At 35.8% G+C, this 23,414-nt stretch overlaps 1 protein-coding gene across 1 annotated transcript in view; it reads left to right on the forward strand.

Moving 5' to 3' along the window:
* Window positions 1–23,414, forward strand: part of CNGB3 (cyclic nucleotide gated channel subunit beta 3) — a 61,731-nt gene that overhangs the window by 19,655 nt on the left and 18,662 nt on the right. The window contains exons 4-10 of the mRNA XM_063391614.1: window positions 8,217–8,371; window positions 9,794–10,009; window positions 10,551–10,759; window positions 12,640–12,690; window positions 14,633–14,719; window positions 16,371–16,435; window positions 19,928–20,050. Coding sequence (XP_063247684.1) covers window positions 8,217–8,371; window positions 9,794–10,009; window positions 10,551–10,759; window positions 12,640–12,690; window positions 14,633–14,719; window positions 16,371–16,435; window positions 19,928–20,050 — 906 coding nt within the window. The remainder of the gene's footprint in view (window positions 1–8,216; window positions 8,372–9,793; window positions 10,010–10,550; window positions 10,760–12,639; window positions 12,691–14,632; window positions 14,720–16,370; window positions 16,436–19,927; window positions 20,051–23,414) is intronic.

Below are 23,414 nucleotides of genomic sequence, written 5' to 3' on the forward strand. Positions count from 1 at the left end.
GTCACTTCTACTTCTTGGACTTGAGTTTCTGAAATGACTACACGGAGAACCTGCAAATTAAATGGAAAGGTGATGGTGTGCTGTCTGTACCAAAACGGATTAAACTTGCCATAATCTTTGCTGAGATGTATTTTCCCAGAGTCTTTAAATTCTATCCGATCTGCAGGATGCAGTTACCCTTGCTGCTTAATTTCACTCACTCTGCATGGCAATCAAGTCAGTAGCCTGAAATTAAAAATAGTGGATTCAGAAGTTTTTCATTGAAGAGTAAATGAAACGAGGAAAGGATAGGAATGTCATTATACAGACTGAAATGCTGGGGTTTTTATCCTTGCATTATTTCAAATCATATACTCATAATATTCATATATATTTATTGCTAACTGTATCAATGGAAGAAATTGGGTTTTTTTTTAATATGTAACAAAGTAAGGGTACAGTTTGTCATAATTTGCTGCTGATTTATTTCTTTGATTAAAAGCAATTTCTGTGCATCTTGTGTAAATCCTCCATTCACCTAATATTTTCAAAGTAAGAAGAAACCTTTTTGTAAAAAAGGTGGAATTTTAATATATTTATTATTTATTTATGAATAAATTATAATTTATTCAAAATGTTATCTCTGCTATTAGATGGTGAGTCATTTTTGGGAAAAAAAGCAATAAGCATTGTGACAGGTCCACTACTATGTGTAATATAAAATATTTATATTTAAATTGCATTTGCATTTAAATTACATTTGTACCAAACATTTGCAAATATATCACGGCCTTTCTTGATAAATCTAAGAAGCATATAAATCTAACACATAATGCTTATCATTTAGTACAGAAAACTGAATATTACTTCATGACAAGTGTAAGTATTCATGCTTAAACTTGTATGTTTAATCTTGTCCAACATATTTTATTAAAACACCCTGTCTCCAGTTATTTACTCTTTTTCCAAGTCTTGGCGATTTAGGATGAAAATGTCCCACGTTGTACAGCCCAAGAGTGGAACAGAGGAAACAGTGACAGGTGAAGATACGAGGGTCAGATGAGAAGTCAGACACATCTGGCAGCCCAGTTTTATTCAGTACCCTGGGTAAATGATACCCAGGAGAAGAAATGGGATGAGCAGTGTCTGCAGAGAACAAGCCTACTTTGTTGCTGCATTTGGAAAGGAATGTGTGAGGGTCTTGCAGAAGGGGAAAGGATGGTCTTAAATAGCAGTAATTGGAAGTCATCTCAGAGGAATAGGTCCTTTCTCTCTGAGGTTCTTTGGGATCCTGGGAAAGGTACATATAGTGACTTCCTACACAGGTGGCTGTATTACAGTTTATCCCAATGAAAGTAGATTTGCAACAAAAATGGTCACACCAAGCTAAATTTATATAATTAACATAGGCAACAACGGCCCATGGCATGAAGTTTGGGAGCACACACTGGAAATTATGGAATTAACTGACATTCCTGGTCATCATACAATTATTACCCTTGTACCAAATCCTTTTTCTTTGGCGAAAAAAGAAAAAAAAAAAAGCGAGAAAATTAAAATGAGGAAATTGCCAAAAAGTGAGATAAAGGAGAAGACACAATAAATTTTACCCAATGTTCAAAATGCATGGGACAAATTGTACCAAAACAGATTTACATTGAGGAAAAAGAAATTGCAAAATGAAAGTAGTGAAGCACAGAAATAAATTATTTAGGAAGATTATGGAATAGCCATGACTAGACATATTTAAGAAAAGGTTAGATAAGAATCTTTCGGGTGTACCTCATCCTGCTTTGATCTGTGAGGATAGAACATCTCAAACTTCTCTACAGCCTTATGGTTGTATGATCATTTTAGGGACTCTGTGAAAAGAGCTGAAAAATGAAAGCATCTATTGGAAATTAGGTTTTTCAAATTTGAGGGTTTTTTCCAACCTTTGAAAATATTCACAATGAGAAATTTTATGGCATTTTTATTTTATTTTTTAATTCCCTGCATGTTAAGAAAAACTGAAAGATAGAAAATAAGAAGAAGGGTTTGTGCTGTGGTCATGAACTCTGTACAGCACCATAACATACTCTGATTAAATTATTTTATATATCCATAAATTAAAGGCTTATGTATATAAGATATACATTTGTATTTATATGTTAAAATGTTAAAAATTCCTGGTAAGTGGCACATGCTCCAGACAGATTTAATTACTTACAGGTAAGAGGTCCCCAATGACACAATAGCACCAGATAAGGAAATAAAAAATAATTACTTCCTTAGACTATTATACATTTGTTCTAAAGCAATTAATATTAGAAATTGTTCTGTCCTTATTTTTCACATCATAGTAAATAGTGCAATTAAACGACCTTATATATCATCAGTTACCTTAAGGAAGGGTGATTTTTCCATAGCTTATTGATACTTTCAACATTCACACTACTTTCTTTCTACTGCCTCTATAATTCTTACTGCAGAGTTTTTAATTAAAATAAAATCTTATTCACATTTTAATCTGGTACCTCAGTGAGAGTTCCATGTGTTCAGCATTGAGACAGACTCCTCCTTAGAGAGTACTGTAAAGAAGATTAGAGGATTCACGGATTGTTGTGACTGAATAACTAGAAGGACCGTCAAAGAAGCTGCTGGGAAAAAATAATTGAGCTAAAAGGCAGGAATCTCTGCAGCCTAGATCATTAGATTTCAGCCTGCATTGCATCAAGAAATTTACTCTGAGTTCAATACCAGTGGATAACTCTGAAAGATAGTGCCTTCCTTGAATACTGTTGCTTCTGTTTTGCTTTATGAACACATGAGACCTGGGAAATGGAGGATCTATGCATTTTTTTTTCAGGAACACTTGCTTAGGGTCCAAACAAGCATGATTTCTGTACAAAGATTCTGAACTATATGAAAGTCATGAATCCCAATGGAAAGATTTTTTTTAATATGTTGTCTGCATGAAGCTCATAAATGCTTATAGCCCACTCCTGCTTATTCATACATAAAACCGACCCAAATATCATGGTATCACTATGTTTAAATTAATGAAACAGGTAATGAAATATATAGTAAAGCAAAGGAACATCAGTTTAAAATAGAATTGCATTGTGAAGAACAACTCAATCCTAAAATGAAATTAAGTAAAAATGTGATTTGTTCTGTTCTATTGCAAAGAAAAGTCGGTATAATGCCAGAAGTTCAAAAATGCAGCAAATAGAAAAGGACATAATCTTCTGTATCAGTAAAGATGGGTCTTCAACAGACACTTTGCTTTGCTAGAGGTGTTTCAGATTAGCTATTAGGTAAAAAAATATCCCTGCAAGAGTGGAAAGGCATTGGAATAAATTGCCCAGGCAAGCATCTGGATGTGGCACTTGGTTTAGGGGTAATTATGATGGTGCTGGGTTGACAGTTGGGCTAGATGATCTTGACGTTCACTTACAACTTTGATGATTCTGTGATTAAAGGAAAAGATAATGTGCCAGAGGGAGAAACAGTCTTGTTTCAAGACTGTTAAGGGAAATTAAAATTTAATTAAGAGCTTTTTGAAAGTCTATGGAATCTAATGTGTGAATAGCTTGTTCCAAGACTTTAAGATAATATATTTATCTTAGAAACTTATTTTCTTAGCAATTGAGCTGTTAAGATTTTTGGAAAAAGTTGGTGGTAAATGCACAGGTTAAGGCACTTATCCACTTCCCAAACCTTTATATATTTCAGGTTTGTTTGCTGAAAAAGATTTCCTGTCATGCTGCATAAATTCTTTTGCTTTCTTGGGAATCACAGCCTACAACATTCTTCATGATCTCAGCTAATATAATCTTGAAGTCTACCACACGTTTCAACTGCTCCTCACTCATAGGAAAAGCTGCCTAGAATTCTGGTCCTTAAAGGCTTGAATACTTTCTTCAGACATTTAACTCATGATAATTCACTGTGCCTCTATTCACATTTATTTTTTTCACAATATTTTTTCTCAGCTCAAATACCTATTTTCCCAGGGTTCTCTACCAAAATTTAATCTTATAGTCAATGATCTTATTATGTCTCAATCTGGTTTTTGTCCTTTTCAAAGTCATGTTCCCAGTAGCCTTGGCCATTCCAAGAGACTTTCTGGAGTGTTCTATGGGAATGCATCTTTTGAGTATAGCTGGTCAGAATAATTCTCACATTGGCCTATATCCCAATATTAATGCTTACTCCCCTGGCAGTGTGTCATATGCATAGTTACTTTTTGCACCAATGTTTTTCATAGCCAGATTATGTATGACTCATAGGCGACTTCTCTTTGACTAAACTTGGACAATTATCTTTTTGTCACCCTCAAATGATGATCCCAGCATTTACAAAAGAAATTCTTACCATTTCATTCTAGGGATGTGTCTGCAGTATGGGGCATTAGATTTGTCCTCGTTTCTATTATTGGGACTAAATAATTCAAATTTTCCTGCATAGGAATCATTCCTACCTTTTAATATTTCAAATCCAGTGTTCTGTTAAACATCATTAGTACACTACTACATTTTGTACCAAAATCATGAAGGAAAAAGAATATTAAAGTTCACTCCTAAAACCCCATCATCATCCTGTGCAGATAAAGGAGAAAAATAGTCACTCTTTACAGGCAATTCAGAGCAGAAACCTACCTCAGTCATTCTGAAACTCTCCTCAGGGAAGCCTTCTTTGGACTATAAAGAAAGTATAATAAAAATAGTGAAAATTAGTTTTCTGGAATACCTCTCTTGATGTACCAAGCAAGTGACTAACATGTTGGATTTTTTTCTATTACTGGTTTTCCTAGTAATTTAGGATGACTGATCTTAGCCTTGGAACTCAGGGCTTATATGGCATTACTCACACTGGGATTATCAGCAAAAATTGAGGATGTGTTTTTGTATCAATACATTTCATGATGCCTGGAATTGCATTTTTCTGTCTCTGAAATCTTTCTCATCTGTGCCATCATGTTTTGTGTATTACATCCTTCTGAAAATTGATTCTCTGAATTAGAGATTCTCCATAATTTATTCAGAAAAGACTTTTTTTTTTAAGACACAGACTGTAAATGCAATCAAAAATCACAACATCAGAGCTCCATAAAAGCATTGAAAGCTCTATTGCAAGACCAAGAACTCCATTTCCATGTAATTAGCAAAAATTTCCTTAGGTGCTGCAAAAAAAACCAAGGCTATAATTGAAATCAACAAAAGTGTTATGCATATTTTCCAGGTAGGATACATTTATGAAATCCATTTTCTCAGAGGTCACCTGGTAGATAAAACATGGAATTGAAATCAGGTATTTGGTTCATGGCCAGAAACAGAGGAATTAAAACCCTGGATTGCAACCTTCTGAATAGGGTAAACCTTCTGAAATAACTATTGCATTTCTTATCACTGTTTGCTTGAACTCTTAACACAGAAAACTTTCAAGCCACAGTACTTAACAGTTCTTGCATACATTAGTGTACTCAATACAGTATTTCAATAGCCTATTTCAAGGTGATATTCTTTAACTATGCTATAGGTGGCTAAATCTTCTCTTGTGCCTTGGTAAGAATAAAGGCACTGTGATTTTATCACTAAACAAACAAGTTTAAATCTACAAGTTACAAAGACAAAATCTACAAGTGAAAAATATCAGAAAACTACATTATTATACTTCTCATGTTACATATATTGCTATCATTAAACAAAATACATTTGAGGTAGTAACGAGACTTTGTGCATAGTAAGTACATGAGTTGCTGTCCTGATTTTCATTTCCTAGGCCACATGAAATTACTTGCACAGGGAATTAACATTTCCACTCCATAAAGGACTACATGGAGAGTAAGTAATATAGACCTAGGCCTGTTGTAACATACCGAACAAAGGTCAAAGATAAATCCCTTAAAGGAAAAACATTCTTAAAGAATAACAGCTTAGAACAAAACCCTAGCACCTGTGATGTGAGAGAAGGAGTCAAGTTTGATTAAAAGTGATTTAGTGAAATTTAAATGGGCTTCATTAACCCAGGCAACTTAAAGTGCACCTCAACACAAAGTACATATACAATGAACATCCTCAAATTCAACATGCAGCCTCTTCCGTCTGTATTAACCAAAAAAAATTTAAAGTATGCATTTTGTTATGAGAAAATAATGGAGTAGGAGGTAATGCAAGCCAAATGAGAAATAGGGCAAGGAAAATCAATTTCTCATCAACTGTGGGGCAAATAACTTTAAGTTACATAGCTTCTAATCAGTACCAAATGGACACGTGGTTCCTCTGCACTACATTCCACCAAATTCATGATAGAGAAGACCTTAAGTTTTGTTGGAAAATCTCTGAAATAAGAGGAAAATCTTAAGCAATTTGTAGCTTGTTCCTAGAAAGAAGATAGAAGGGACATTTGGCATGACACTTGTGGTATGTAGTATCTAACTATGAGATAGCTAATGACCTGACCAAATACAGCAAAGACTAAGAACTAATTTAAATTCTTTGCATAGAAGCAAAAAACTAATTGTGAGATGTTAGCTCAAAACAAGAAAGGATGTCATTATATTGCAGATAGCCTGAGCAAAGGGACAATGTGATACAAAGGGAACAGTGATGAGATTACAAAATGTATCAGAACTGTTTTGATTAATCTCCTGTTTGAGGAGTTTTACAAAATACAGAATACAAGACTTAAATTAGAGGGATGACAAGCATATACTTCCAAACTTTTGCTTCTGCTGCTCCTTCTAACAGCATATCTTCACTTTATCCAATGGTTTTATTGCTGAAGGATATTCACATGCTTAAATTATACTTCCTTGTGCACAGTGATTTGTGTTGTGTCTCCAGAAAATTGCTTCTCAAAAAGCTATACACATCCCACTCTGAAACTCGCCTTTTTTAGCTACAGCTCCATCTGTTAGAAATTTCAAAGTAGGTTTAGGTCTTGAGGAGACATGGTGTTTATTCAAAGATCACTTTGCCGTGGTGTTCATTTCTTCCCTACCTAAGGTACTGTCATATCGCTTTCTCCCCTACTCACATTTGGGAAGATTTTCTCATGAGTCTGGACATTTCAAGCATGTCACTTTTGGTCTGCTTTGATCTTGCTGTAACCACTTCCCTGTGGTACTTGGGACAGAGTTGAAAAACTGTTAAGAAAGAAAGAACAACTTCCTGCTGTAGCCCCTATATTGGGCATAGCTTTCATGATTTCAGAACATGGGTGGCAATTGTGACTTGTCTGGGAGCAGATCTTGAGCTGCCCTGTGCCAGTCACAGCCATTTCCAGCCATCCCTGACATCCATGCATCACATCAGCTAAGAAGGGTTGAGTCAAGGATACAGAAAAAGAATCCCATGTCCTGGTCTCTACATAGAGGAAGTCCAAATGTGTGGCCCAGCTGCCAGCCAAGTTGTACTCAAAAACAACCCCAATATGCAAAATCAGACAGTACCAAGTAATCAAGGATGAAATTTCAAGTAAGAATAAGCACAGAAGACTTGATCAAGAATCACTTTCACCTAGATTTTCTGTTTATGCATAAAACCAATGAAAGCATTAGTTTTAGTGCAGAGTAGGAGTTTGCAGGTGCTTGAAAATCTATAGTTCTCAGGTTTGAACAAATGCTGTGAGTGCTGGAATATCAGTTTAGTGTTACTATTACACTGAGGAAACTCTTAGCAGAAAAAGAAACCTCAACAAGACCAGTGTTTCGTTTCCACTGAAAACAGATGCAACTGTGTTTTACCTCATGTTAGCCAATACAAACCATAAAAAACACAGATGAAATCAATTTTTCCAACATTAGAAAGTGTGAAGTAACAGTAAGTCCCTCCTCCTTCACCTGCATTTCCTGTCATCATTAGGATATTGCCATATAACAACAAGCACATTTTTATACACGTGAAGAGGATGCCTTGTAACTCAGTGAATACATCAGGTGAGCTCTGGGCTTTACACAGCCACAGTAGAACTTGGTGAAAAGCAGCAGTGGGAAGCCAGTGGTGCAGCAGGCTGAACAGGGTACCCTGACCTTCTCTGCTTGAAACAACACACAGACTGCTGCTGACATGAGCTGGAGGCAAGAGCAGGTAACTTATTTCCATTTAGCATGAATTAAGTGGTATGAATAAGCAGTGTTCAATAAAGATCCAATGTTCGTGCTTGACTTCAGCTCAGAAATAGAATTGCCACTGCTTCCTTCCATTGATTTCCAGTGCTTTAAGCCTTTTTTTGCCTTTTGTTTCAATTAGCCCACAGAAGCCAACACGTCCTGGTTTCCAAACAAATGAGTATGCTGATGCCCAGCTTCAAGAGATTGTCAAAAGATTGCGTGAAAGGGCAAACGTGTATAAGGAAAAGCTGAATGACCCAGTGATATCTTCACCTGAAGCAAGTCCTCCAGTCTGTAAGTGCCTCTAGAAATAGCTGAGCATTTGTCCAGCTTAAAACTGAAAATAATTTTGTGGTAACAGAAAATATTGTGATAATTTTTTGTACGTAGAGTGTTTATCCACTGGAAAGGATCACTTTGTGATCCTAAGAAGTCAATTTATCCCTATTTCTCTACAGAAAGCCAGAATCCTTAGGTACAACCTCCCTTTGAATGATATCATGGAAGAATTTGGGGAAAAACCTTACAGAGGCAGTATCTAGAATCATTCATGTCAAGAAGTTTTCTGTATTTTGAAATATCTCCCAGAGATGTTTATTCATGGAGATGAGTCTGAAACATATGAAGAAACATATATATCTTATGAGTGGATGTGAGCCACTTTGATATGAGATCTTCTGTGTAAATAAAGTAAATAAAATTTTGGCCTTGACAGAAATCTGGACATACTGAGGATTTTAAGTCCATGCTTTAAATAGAGCAAGCTCCTCTGACAGTAATTAATAATTGACTTTTGACAAAATATGAAACATAACTCAATTTTTCTCCTCTTCAGAGGAAAGTTTGACGTTCCTTTTCTTCTCCATAAAGAATTCAGTGTGGTGGTTTTACATTCTGGCACTTTTTAGAAACTGTCCTTGCGTATGTGTTTTTTAAAAAGTTGTAAAAATGGTGCCTGAAGAATACTAAATTATACCAACTGACAAACAAATTTATATTTTTTAGATTGTTTCTGTGCTGATCTACCTCTTTTGTTCTCTTTGTAGAACTTATGACCTTTATTTCCTAACTTATTATAGATCCAGTTTGTCAGTTTACTCCCGAGACTGTGTATCCTAATCAGAGATAAAGCCACCAGAATTAATAGGACATGTGTGCAAACAACATTATCCATCTCAAAGATGGAAGAAGGGGGTTCAAAGGATTGCTACAAGACTTCATAAGCCTGGAAATGTACAAAACCCTAGGCTCCCCACTAGTTTCACCAGCTGCATCTTGCATATCAGGTCTCAGGAGAGAGGAAAGATCAGCCCACTGCAGAGGTGTTTTTTCTTATCTCCATCCTCACTGCATTCACTCTTTGCAACAGTCATGTAAAGAGAAATGTTCAGTTGTTAATGAATGCTAAATTATGAATTAACAATTTTCTTGTCAGTCTTATAAAAGGAATAACTTGTAGGCATTGTCCAGGGAAATTTAGCAATATTGCACTCAGTAACATAAGTGCCCTGTTCATGATAACAGATGCACATGTTTATATCAGTGGTGATTTTATTCTTTAAGTGTTTTTCTATGTATTTAATATAATTAATTTAGTTACTGCCCAGTGTTTTAGAAGATATTTTATTATGATGAAGATTTCATTCATGTTCAAACAGGATGTATTAATTGAGCCATTATTTAAATGCCAATTTTTTTGGTAATCTATGTGTCTAGCACCAAAGAAGGCTCCACCCCCAGCAAAAGAAGAAAAAAAAGATGAAAAAAAAGATGAAAAAAAGGATGAAAAAAAAGATGAAAAAAAAGAGGAGGCAGAGGCAAAGCCAGAGGAGGATCATTACTGTGATATGCTGTGCTGTAAATTCAAAAAACCTCCACTGAAAAAATACATGGAGTATATGAAGCTCCCAGATACCATTGACTCATACACAGGTAAATTTAAAGCTTTGTAATAGAATGGGGTAAATTCATAGTGAAGTGACCTGGTATTGCATGGTACCTGTGAACCACCATAAGACAGACATTCCAGTTTGCAGCTCCCAGGGACACAGAGGTCCTGTCCTAAACAACCTTTATTCCAAACAGGGAAAAGTGACATCAGTTGTAAAGATGGCATGCACAAAGGTGTAATGCAAACTGACCAGAATTAAAACCCAAGTCTTCTGTTTCTTGATCTGGAATTTGTACCATTCTTTAGGGCCAAATAATTCTTTTGTCAGTTATAATATACATGAGCAGGATGCAAAATCATCATATAAGTTTCTTCAGATGCACTGAATTCTGTATGCTCTCACTTTTGCAAATTCCTTGTGTGACTCCTATTTCCAAGCTATATCACCTTAGCAGCATTCCAATTGCAGAAGGGAGGGTCTGGGCTGAAGCACTCCCAGAGACTGCAGAAGAATGAATGCACCTAAAAAAAATGACAGCAGGCTCCAAGTTCCTATCTGTCCATTCGATATTTTTCTTTCAGATCGCCGCTATGTGGCTTGGCTCATGCTGGTGACCATTGCCTATAACTGGAACTGCTGGTTCATCCCCCTGCGCTATGTGTTCCCCTATCAAACCCCCAGTAACTCTGTATATTGGTTTGCCATTGATGTCTTGTGTGATATCTGCTACCTCTGCGACTTAGTAATTTTCCAGCCCCGAGTGCGGTTTATCAAAGGGGGAGATATAATAGTAAGTACTGGAAGTGGGACTGCCACGGGCAGTAGTTGTGTGTTAGAGCATAGAAATTCATCCAGTGTGACACTTTGTTTTTATCACTATGTCAAATCTATGAAACTTTGTTATTTATCAAAGGATGCATATATTTTTCATCACTGACCTTCCATTCTACACTGATGTTCCATTATCTTATGTAGGAAGAAACATATCCATTATGTTTCAATGGATATGTTATTATGTTTCAATGGAAACATATCCTGAATTATTAAAAATTGAAAAAAGCAGATTTTAGAGTAACAGATGAAAGCAGCTGAAACAGGCAGACAGCTCTAAACAGATTCCTCACTGGAATCGGTGATCATATGTACTGGTGCACATATACATCAGTTTGTATGTTTGTGTGAAACCCATTTGCCTTGTACCAGAAGCACAGTTGAAGACTGTTGAGGATGAAGGCATATTCTGCTAGGGTTGGACAGGATATGTGTGCTTGGTAACAGATTGTGAGATGGTGGTTTTAATTTTTTCCAAAATCAGAGCAAATCTCTGTAAATTTAGGATACTTTGAAAATAATTCGAGATAATCTCTTTTGAGGAAATAAGTATGTTCTATTTTGATTCTTGTTACTATTTTTGTGTTATCTTTTTATAGAACAATATAAAAGAAAATTCTAAACAAGTATCTGAAGGCTTGTCCTTAACCTACTAAAGGATATCTAGAACATATACTTTTCTTTAAAGTCTTCCTTGCTTTTGATTCTTTGACATCTTATAGAAAAAAGATACCTGATTCAGAAAAAGAAAAACTTTTGATAACTTCAACATGACATTACTGTGCCCAATAGACAGAAAATTCAAAATTGTATATCTTCAAATCTACTTTGAAACTAGCTTTAGTTCAGTGCTTATACAAAAAATTTTATACACTATACATACACGATATTACTGCTTTCTTTACAGACCAAGCTGTGAAAATTTCATTTCAATAAGTATTAAATGCAGTGCAGAGGAATGTATTTTTCCACACCAAGACATTCACTAACTGGAATTTGCCTAAATCAATAAAACCTCAAATTTTATGAACAAAGTAGAAACTCTAACATATGAAGCTCAGCTTGTATTTCCCTTGAAGCTGTTTCTACAACTCACAGATTTAAGTGCACAGAAACCATCTCCTGCCTGATTTCCTGCATTTAGTTTAATGTTTAAACTGATAATAGTGAAAGTCGGAATGGAAATATGATTAAGAACTTACTTCAAGCTATTTTTAAAGTTTCCCTGATATAAATGCAGAAAGTATAATAATAGATAAATTTCTTTATATACTTGTGATTACCCTTTCTTATTATATTAGCATCAGTTCCCATGAAGAACAATTTAAATATAAAAAGCTAATCATTACTAATGAATGCAGTGTTGATTATTGTAATGCTAGTGATGCTAGCATGTTAATGTTAGCATTCAAAGAGCTAATTTTGTACAGCACCATTAGAAATACTCTTTGATTTTTTTATTGGAATCACTGCAGATAAATACATTTTTTTGCCATGAAATTGAAGGGAATTGGGTTCAGCATGAACTGGTACAGATGTTTCAAGAGGGAAGTTTTATGGAAAAAAGGTAATGTACTTTTCTAGACCAACAACCATATTGGAAAAAAATCAAACAAACCCGAACTCCCATTTTTTCAAGTAGTTCTAATAAAATTTGATCCACTGCAAGCTAGGCTAACAACAGCATTACTTTTTAGAAATATCTACAGATATTTCTCCATTCACACTTTTAGACCATCATTAATTTGTCATCACCCCCACTATACTGTGGAGTAGCAGAGGCACATCCTTGACATTCTGATCTGACTATGCCTTTTTCTCCTTTCGTTATCACTGTAGTCAGACAGAGCGGAAACGGAGAAGTTCTACCGCAGCACCCTGAAGTTTCGTGTGAGTAGACCCTGTGTTACTGATATCAATAATACAGTTCTGGCTGTATGATTTCACAGGATTTTTTTTTCAGTCACTGAAAATCACTGTTGGTTTAAGAACATCACCAGAAAGCATTGGCTCAATGGCATGTCACTGCTCACCAGCTGAAGACTGCCATCTTCATAAAAGGTCTATAGCTGGAACAGAGAATAGTTACAAATGCAATTCTAAATATTATTTTGGAATTATAATGAATTAATAAAATAAATTTGATTCATTTTTGTGAGGTCACCCCAGCACACACTAAAGGCAAGAGCACAACTTGCCAGAGATTCCTTAAAAAAAATTAAAACTCCTGAAGGGAGATGATAACTCTTCTGTAAACTCTTTTGAAGTACCTCATTGTACTGAACAGTTCATCACTCACAGGAGCAGTCAAAATTTTAAACTAAGATTTTTGATGCTCATGGTACTTTGTCAAAACAAAGACGCATTTGGTTTAGGAAAATTGTTAATATTGGTCCTAAATGTTGGGGTTATTTTGCCAACAGAAGTTAGGTAGTTTATTGAATTCCTGATGAACATACAGCTCTGTGACACTAAGTACACATCTCAGACATTGCCCTCTCCTCTTCCCCACTTTTGCATCTGCCTTGTTCAGAGTTATTTTTTGCTCAGGGACTGTGGTATTATTATGAAATTATCATATGAAATACTTGATATTAAGCTATCCAAAAATGTGGGATATACACCATACAGTCAGATGGGTTCAACAGAGTGAAACTTACAGCTAGAGACCAAAGTGGATTTTTATGATTTTATTTTAAGTTCACACTTGCTGTATGTTTAGGGCTCTTGATTTCTGGAGAAACTAATGAGTGTTAAGTGTTCTCACCATATGCAAGATATAGATATAATGTGGGAATCTGTCATATGATTAAGTATTAATTAGCAGTTACTAATATTAATGTACTATTGATTAAATTTTCCCTCCTCTTGGACATGTGTCTGAGAGCAGGAGAGAGAGAGACCCTAAGAGGCTTTTTCTCTCAATCATTTTTTTTGTTTGCTTTGCATATTTTTGCAATAATTGCTTCTTACTTGCATGGAATGAAAGGTCAGTGCTGCAGGCTGGTTGCTGCCAACACGATTTACACCCCTCAGAGCAAAGGCATTTCTGATTACAGTGAGGTGAAGCCCAGAGTTCTTCATTCCTCTCTTACTCCCAAGCAGTTACAGCAACAAAGCAAGGTATCCGAGGATCTTTAAAAAGGAAAAGATAAATTTGCCACAGATTCCTTCTCTATCTTGGGAAAGAATAAAGCATGCAGATAAGAAAAGCAATTATATAGTTGATGGACTGCAGGGAGATGTTGAAAACCTTAGTGAGAAGAAGCAGCATACAAATATGATGGAAGAAAAAAGCTATTAAAAACCCAAACAAACAAACAAACACCCAGCCAAATTTATCATCCTATGATGAATCTGTTGTTTGGAACATATGCCTTCTGCAGGTCACAAGCAAAGAAATCTAACTCATTGTGCCCCCTCAAATTGCTTTAGGCAGCCTTATTTTAAAAGGTGAAAGACTTTAAGAAATGCTTGTGTAGTGGCCTTCCCACCTGCACTCACCAGCCACTTGCTAAACATTTTAGTCTGGTCAGAACTACAACTGAAAAAACAGACTGTATTAATAATCAAATATGTGAGATACTTTTAATAATCCACATGAAACAGAATAAAATTTCAGGCACAGGGGACTCAAAAGCAGTGCAGAGCCAAGCTGTTGGTGTTTTCAAGGAGATAATCTTACCTGCCAGTTCTTAGGAAGCTACATGCTTAGAATGCTGACTCTTCAAATATTATCACAGTCATGATTCAGTCTAAGAAGGTTTTTGACAGCAAATAAATACATTATGATTACTATGAAGTTTAAATTGATCTCTCTGCTCTTCAACAGCTTGATGTGCTATCAGTGTTTCCATTTGACATTTTATACCTCTTCTTTGGATTTAATCCAGCACTTCGAGCAAACAGGATGCTAAAGGTAAGATCAGTGTTAGTGATGGATGGCTAATCATGCCTAGATGTTTTTGCAATGGAACAAAAATTTTTTATAATATTTAGGAATATGAAATTTAGAAACTGTAAAATATCTTCAGGCTAAGGTACAACATAACTAAATAAAGATACAAAAAATACAAGTCATAGTCCAGCCAAAATAAGCCCTTATTTTTTTTATTTTTCTTCTGACTTTATTACTTCCTAATTTCAAAATGTATTTTTTGATTAAAGCTAGGTTTTTCACATTATTTTGATTAGATTAATCACAAATTACCTGCTTAGTTTTCAAAGATTAAAAAAAATCACTAATGCCAATGTACTTTCTCCTTCTGTTGCTTATGTCAGGTGTTTAAAAGCAAAGGAGGTGATCTTAAGGACAAAAACTATACACAGAATACCTATCAAGCACAAACCTACTTTTTGTTAAGGAGGCCAAAAACACTTAGAGCTGTGTAATGAAATGTCTGAGAAGGGATTAGAACACAGTACCTAGCAGGCCACTCTGGGGCTAAATGCATTTCTCTGCACACAATCAACATGTTGACAAAGTTTGGTTTTTATTTAAAGCTGGGGGGAAACACAAGAATTCTGACAATAAAATGAAGGTGTTCCTCACTTCGGTATTCAATAAAACTTCAATATTCCTTAAATGAGAACCAAAATAATATGAAAGAATGAAAAGTTAAATAGCACCTTGTACTGGGCAACCAGCTGTGTATTGAACAAAAACGAAGAAAAAAGCTACATGTGATCCCTAAAGATCAATTGCAAATACTAAACAGGGAGAATGAGGTACAGCTCCCATTGATACCACAGAGTATCCTCTAGTATGTGGCTGTTGATGCATATGATCGCTTACTGGAGAATTACTGGAATTTCAGGAGGAGAAAAAAAGCATGTAATTCTTTGTGATCATTTTGCTCAAGCAATTATATATGTTTGAAGAGGTAGAAGCTGTTCACCTGCAATACTCTGAGCAAAACAGCAAGTTTATCTCTGTAATCAGATTAAGGGGACACTCAACACCCAGAAAAACACTTGACTCAAATTTATCTTTGTTTTTCAGTTCACATTTTTGTTAAATGTTTGTCATGATTTAGGAATATTATTCTCCAATTTAGTACTCCCACTGAAACCATATGCCGGTCCCTCTCCTCCTACAACTGGAGGCACAAAAGGCAATGACCATAGGTCGAGACAAGAACAATTTACTGGAAACCACCAGACCAGAAAATAACACTAACAACAACATTGCTAATGACAGAGAGTATAAGAAAAGAAATTATTCACGTGGAAAAACTCCCCAATAATAAACAATTCCAGACAGCTCCCTCTGATAGATTTTCTCTACAGGCAGAAACACCTTTCTTACCTGGAGGAGACAGTCCCTTTAACCCATTCTCAGAAATAACCTGAGGTGATATAGAATAACATCGAGTCCTAGCCCTACCCCTGCCAGCTAATGCAAAAATTAACCCTGTCCTGGCCAGTACCAGAAAGTTTGATTACTGAAAAATCCATTTTCAAAATGTGTACGTGAGTTGATGCCAGTACTATTATTAAAAAAAAAAAAAAAAAAAAAAAAGGTGTACTGAAAAATAGTGATGGGATTACTTTCATTTTTTTCCATTCAGCATAACACATTCTTTGAGTTTAATGATCGTTTGGAAGCTATTATGGAAAAAGCATACATCTACAGGTATGTGCTGATAAAACTCAAGTAGTGCACAAAGCTTGGCACAGAATGCATTTCAAGTGATTTCATGAACTGTCAGTTAAGCATTGGGTGGAATATGATACATCTTTAACTGTTCAGTTTAAAGGGGTATTTTAAATATCTGTCGTTATGGTAATCATTAAAATAATATGTATAAGGCTTCACTTACATATGAAATCTAGCTCAGTTCAGCTGGCGTGGTTCAGGCAAAATGTTCACCAAACTGAGGCTTCTGCCAAAATTTAATTGATCAGAAGTTTCAGAAAGTTTCTTTACTGAAAGAGCTAAAGAACTCTTTCTTTAGGTTGCTAATACCAGTTCCAAATCCTCAGTAGCTGTTTATTTGTACTTAATAGGAGTTATGAGCCTAAGCCTGTGTCAACACTTTTTTTCAAACATGCTCTCCCCATGAACCTGGCATATAGAGAAACTTGATCCTTCACTGCACTGACTTCAGTTGGAATGAGGATCAGTTCAGCTCAGTTCTCAAACTGATTATAACTGTAGGCTGCCCAATTCTGTTCCCACCTTCTGCACTGACAGAAAGAATTTTGGATCCAACTCAAGTAGTCCATGGACACAGCTATGGCAAGTTTCATAGGCTCCTCAGCTGTCAGTGATGCTGCTAAGATCCAACGAACCCATCTGCTTTGTCATCATTATTGTCAATGTCATCAGGCCTAGTTTATCCTGTGTAATACCTACACCAACAGATCCTTTTCCCTGCCCCATTTTGGAGCATGTATTGTTGCTGTCTGTTGGTGCTGCAGAAATGTGTTGGTTGCCATCTTACTCTATTTCAGATATTATTGCACTTAAACAATACACTTGATATTAATAGATCCAAATGAGATATTTTGTCAGATTTCAACACAAGATAAATTTCAAAAGGAGGTTCAAATATCACCTCTTTAATTTTTTTCATATACCTGTGAAATAAAAAAAAGCTTAAAAGTTTGAAAGTCGTACGAAAGTATTTTTTAGATGCTGACCTTCACAAAACATATCCTTATATTGCTCTCTCTTTTCACTTATGGAAGATTCCTTTGTGGTTTGATTTGGATATTTTTTTGTTTCAGTTTGTTGTTTTGTTGGTTTTTTTCTTATGGTTCAAAAGAGGACTGAGTTTCCACAAGATGAAGAAATTTCTTGTCAGTTTCTGAATCTTTGCCTTCTCCAGTTTCTAATTTCATTTTTTAAAATGGGCCTTTATCTGGTCACGGTGTTTAACTTTTTCTAATATTGATAAGCTTTAAAATGAACTGGTTTAAAATTAAATTTTTTCCATATTATATCCTTTGCTTTTTGGAGTCATAATTCAATGTTTTTTATGTATCTCCTATAATACTTGCAGCGAGTATTGGGAGATACAGTATATATAATATAGATCGTATATAATAATATGGACAATTCTGAATCAAGTAATTAGTTTGTATTTAACAATATTGTTGTGTGTATATGGATTTCAAAGAAATGGGAACAAATTTAAAACTCATTTTCACCCAAATACAGTTTGTCAAGGGACAGTTTCACACTATTATCAAAATATGGAATGGGAAATGAATATTCAAAGGACAAGTTGTGAAGGGGATGTGTATATCTTCAAGTTAGACCAGCTTTGAAGGATGTGATGTTTATTTACATGGCAAAAAACAGGAAAGGTGCTCATTTAGAAAGGCGAAGACACACCGAGCAAGATCTCACTGGTCCTGTAAAATGTATGCAGTAGCTGGAAAGACAGAGCCAGCTACTCTGCCCTGTCAGAGAGTTTTTAGCATTATATTGAGTAGAACCACATCTGTGTGTTGCTGCTTCTATCTTTGCTTCAAAGGCCCACTCAGATTTCCAATATTAAATCACTTGCAGAATGTAAATTGCATAATCTAAATATTACAAAGTGAATCTATTTTTTAATCCGTACTTCAGAAAAAACTGACTCCTGGTTTTGCTCACTGACAAATGGAGAACAGAGGTAGCTGTATTGAAGAGTACAAGCAGGAGCTAAAAAAATCCTACAAACCTCAGTCTTTTTGTGCAAACTACTGAATATTATTTTAAAATGGCAATCTTACTTCAGTCTGAGATTGGTATAGCCACACTTTGAGCAATAAGGCACCAATTAACTAGATAATATCAAAATAAGTTTCTGCACAACAAGTGGATATACCTGGGGGGATTCTCAGACTAATTAGTTTGAGTTTGCAGGAATAGAGTTAGCATGAGTTATTTACATCTTCTCATTGTGAGATATTCAATAGTTGTCTGGAGAAATATAACACAGCAAAGGTTTCTGGAATCTTCCCTCAGACCTCAGGAGTCCACTTTCATGGATTTAAACTTGAACAGAAGACCTAGAATGGACAATATTGCAACATTACTAGGTCACAACAGCTCTCTGCTGTTCTCTATAGCCTGCAATCCTAAACAGAGCTGTCCTGGAAGCACACCAGCTTTTAAACAGAGAAACAGCATTAAGTTGTGAGCGTCATAAAGAAGAGTACACTTAGGTAGATTATATAACGGCATGGAGAGGCTAAGGAGGGCATACAAAGGCACCTGAAGAAGCAGCAAAGGAGTGCTCAGTGAAGCACCCACAAAGATATTAGCTCCCATTAGCTTGGTTTATAGATCAAACTTAGTTAGATATTATTATTTTCTCACAAAACCACTTACTCAGTTATTCTGCACTGCATACTGCATTGAATTCTAGCTGTGGCAGATGAACTCATTAACCACCAGCCTGTGGTGTTTAGGCAAGTCCTGCACTTTTCCTGCTTATTTATCCCCTGCTTGTATGAATATTTCAACAGAAATCTAAATCCAGATCTTTCTTTTGATCCCCATGCACTGAACAGAGATATACAATGAGATCATTATTGTATTAAACAGAAAGCTGCTTGGTGCTTAAGTAGTTCATCACTGGTATTCTTCAAAGAACTGGCCATAAGCGTAAGAACTGGGATTAGGAATGATATAACTCCTGCTGTAGCGACTCAGTCATACTGGTTAGAGGATCTACTGCAGGTTTTATACTACAGGTCTTGTAAAGAAGTTCATTTCTGACCTCAGACATTTCTTGGCTTTAGTTCACAAGTTTAGAGCCTGTCTTGGATAGAGTTTGGCAAACACATTATTTTTTACCCTGTACCCTCATTAATATAGCTCCAAATTTCTGGAAATATTCATAGTCATTTAAAGAAATGGACTATAAACTCGTCAGGGAATCATAATTTAAAAATTACCCCATGTCAAATATTCTAGGGAAGATATTTGTTTGACCTTGGACAGATGTGAGAGATGGGTAGCTGCCAGCTATTTTTTTTTTTAAATCAATACAGGTGGGGAACTACTTAGTGTATGCTTAACATTAACATTATTAATCCAAAAATGTAATGGGCTCTATATTAAAAAAAAAAAAAAAAAAAGGAAAAGAAAAATTTAAGTTGTTTTACAGGAATCTGTTGACTTTTATAGGGTCATTCGAACAACTGGATACTTGCTGTTTATCTTGCACATTAATGCATGCCTGTATTACTGGGCTTCAGACTATGAAGGAATTGGCAGCACTAGATGGGTGTATGATGGCGAAGGAAACATGTAAGTCCTTTTCTTTTGCAAGAGATTTTTTTGATTTTGCTCATTCCTGCCTCCCCATCCCTTCTCCCATGACATTGCTTGCAGGGTATGCCTTTAATTTTTAAAGTGCTTGGATAGCAAAGTTTTAGCATCATGACTGCTGATTAGCAGCTTTCAATATTAACACATATTTGGAGGGCAGGTGCAGTGAATAATCAGTTCACCATTTTCAGCTTTTATGGGTTTATGAGTCAGTGGTAACTGCTAACTTAATTAAACATTTAGAAAGCAACAAGGGTCATAAATTAAATTTACTGATTGGATATGCACATGGGAACTGTTAGAAGGATTGTATAGCAATCCCTTAAAGGAAACAGGGATCGTTTTGGAGGTTTTTTTGCTACCACACATCATTGTGTCATTAAAGTGCAAGATTTTAGTCCCTCTACACCATGGTGATTGGTCTGAAAAATCTTCCACCAGCACTCTCTGATCCTTTGAGGTCATGCTTAAACGTGTGGCAGAGTGTCTTCAGGGGAAACTAGAGTATTTTGGCACAATTTTCCATAAACTCCTTGTGACAGCAGTGGATGGGTGCCAAGTAAGGACCGTTTATTAAGATGATGGAGAGGAAGAGAAAAAAGTCATGATATATTCTGTATGTAGTTTTGTAAAGATGTATCTAGTAGGTTCAGTTGTATGAACATCCATTTCTTTCAAGGGCTATAATATAGTTAAAGCCACAGAAGCTCAACTTGTTCTTTGATTACATTCCTTGCAAAACCACATTTAATATCCTAAATGTCATAAATTGCCTTCTGAACATCTTTTCCCCTCTCTCTTGGAGATGGACTCCTCATGCTTATAGTTTTGTCATACGTCACAAGTTTAGTGTCAAGTCACTACCTCAAAGGATAAGAAAATGGCCTTTGAGAGCAAAACACACTTTGTGCAAACCTGCACTGATTTTTTATAAGTAGGGCTATCTCTTAAAAAAAATACATCTCTGAAGTTTCCACACACCATTAAAATACACAGCTTGAGTACTGCAGTCAGACATGTGCAAGCAGGGCCATGAGCTTAGTGGAACCACTTATGTAAGTGAAGCTATAGATGGGTGTTTATTTGCAGGATTGAGGTTTCCAGAAATCTGACAAGAAAAATGCAGAAGCAATTTCCATTATAGCTATTTTTTGTTAATGTGTTTCTTGGGAATACTTGCCTCATACCCAAAAAAATAAGGTACATAAGAATAAGAAATTTGCAAACTCTAAAAGTAGAGAGTTTACTCAGTCTTCAAGTTTTTTAATGTTTCTTCAAAACAGTCTAGAGAACAGCCAAGAAAGAATTACCTGTTTTACACAGAGAAAATATTTCACATTTTTCAGAAAACCATTGGTAGAAATTATTTACTGGCTTTACCACAGACAATGCAGTTGTGTCCTCACAGTGGCCAGGTTTTTTAATATTTTGTGATACTTTTTCCCTGAGGAGACAAAAAAAAATGTTCTCAAATGAAATCACACTGCAATCACATGGAATTTAGAGCAGATTTTTTAATAAATGGTGATAATAAAATGATAATTCAAATTTTGCATTAAACTGAGATTCTTAAATAAAATTCATGTTTTAATATCAAGATAGCCAAATACAGGAAAAAGATTGATCTGTTGGAATGAGTCCAGAAGAGGCCACTAAATTAATCACAGGGCTGGAGCACCTCTCCTATGGAGACAGGCTGGGAAAGCTGGGACTGACTAGAGAAGAGAAAGCACTGGGGAAAACTTATAGCACCTTCCAGTACCTAAAGGGGAGCCTACAAGGAGGCAGCACAGGGAATTTTTACAAGGGCATGCAGAGATAGAACAAGGGGGAATGGCTTTAAATTAAAAAAGGACACTTACATTAGATATTAGGAAGAAATTTCTTACTATAAGGGTGGTAAGGCACTGGAACAGGTTGCCCAGAGAGGCTGTGGATTCCCAGTTCATGAAGGTGTCCAAGCCCAGGCTGAATGGGGCTCTGAGCAACCTGGTCTAGTAGAGATGTCCCTCCCTATGGTAGGGGGGTCAGAGATGAATCATCTTTAAGGTCCCTTCCAACCCAAACCATTCAATGGTTCTATGATATAGCCATCTAAACCTCATTAAGCCATTAATCCACTTCATCTTGACAATGGTTTGTTGAGTGTACGACTTTATTCTTTTGCCTGTATCTGACTCATACTGGAATATACAGTGTCATGAATGTGGAACCCCAAAGAGTATTCTACAATGAGCTGCATTTCATAAAGTGTAGTTTTGTATCCCACTAACAGCAAATGCTGACTGTGTGGAATAGTCATTGCCTCAGAGAATTAGGCATGACATAAAATCTAATCATCAAATGTTTGAGGATTTTTTCATACACAGAGGCATCATGTGAACATTAGTTATAATTGAAGATGTAAGTCAGTTTAAAGTTATCAGGCAAGATATTTCTAGGTATATTCATTTATTAGGAAAGCAGATATAAGAACAATTTGTCAGGAAAAGAAACAAGTACTGCAGCATGTATTATGGCACAGCAGTGAAGTTATAATTTGCTTTCACAGAGCATTCAGGGTTGACAATATTTGAAGCAAAATACGCCAGTAGTCTCACAAAGAATGGGAATATATTCAGAAAGAAGATTAAGGAAATATAGCTACTTAGCTAATTTTAAAAAATGACAGTAAGCAGTTTGACAAGTAAACCAAAATTCAAGCTCTCTCAGATTATACTGAACCACAGAAAATGATCTGGCATTGACTTAGTGGCATTAATGCTTTATGTAGAATCCCTGCTGTGTCCATAAAATATTGCTAGTTATGGCCAAAACCAGTTCTTAAATATGTCAACACTCCTAGGATTTTTTTTTCTTTTCCAGGCTAGAAAGAATTAACAGCAGTTTCCATTATTAGTTTGATTACATACATGTTCCTGAACAGGCACACTAGCTGGTGAACTAAATCTATAACTAACAGCTATACACAACACTCAAACCACAAGCAAAATTGTTGAAGTAGCTCTTCTGCAAATTTTTGCAAGCTCTATTGTTTTCTGGTTCTTGTCCAGACTCCAAAGCGTTAGTGTCACTCACAGATTTGAGTTCTTTGCACAGCAGCCTTCAGTCAAAGCTTTGACTTGAGATGTAAAATGCACTCAACTTTACCTCCCTGCAACACACCCAAATTAGCCACCCTTGGGGTTTCCAGCATTAAAAGTGCACTCATGAGCTTGAGTTAGGCAAGACCTCACTCTCTCCTAGTGCAGAAACACAACATCACTAATGCAACACCAGAGCGCAGAGCCTACACAAGGACAGTAGCAGATATTTAAAAGGTCTCTTAAGTGGACAATTCCAA

The sequence above is a fragment of the Prinia subflava genome, chromosome 1 (genome assembly GCF_021018805.1).
Source record: "Prinia subflava isolate CZ2003 ecotype Zambia chromosome 1, Cam_Psub_1.2, whole genome shotgun sequence".
In the NCBI taxonomy this organism is placed as follows: domain Eukaryota; kingdom Metazoa; phylum Chordata; class Aves; order Passeriformes; family Cisticolidae; genus Prinia; species Prinia subflava.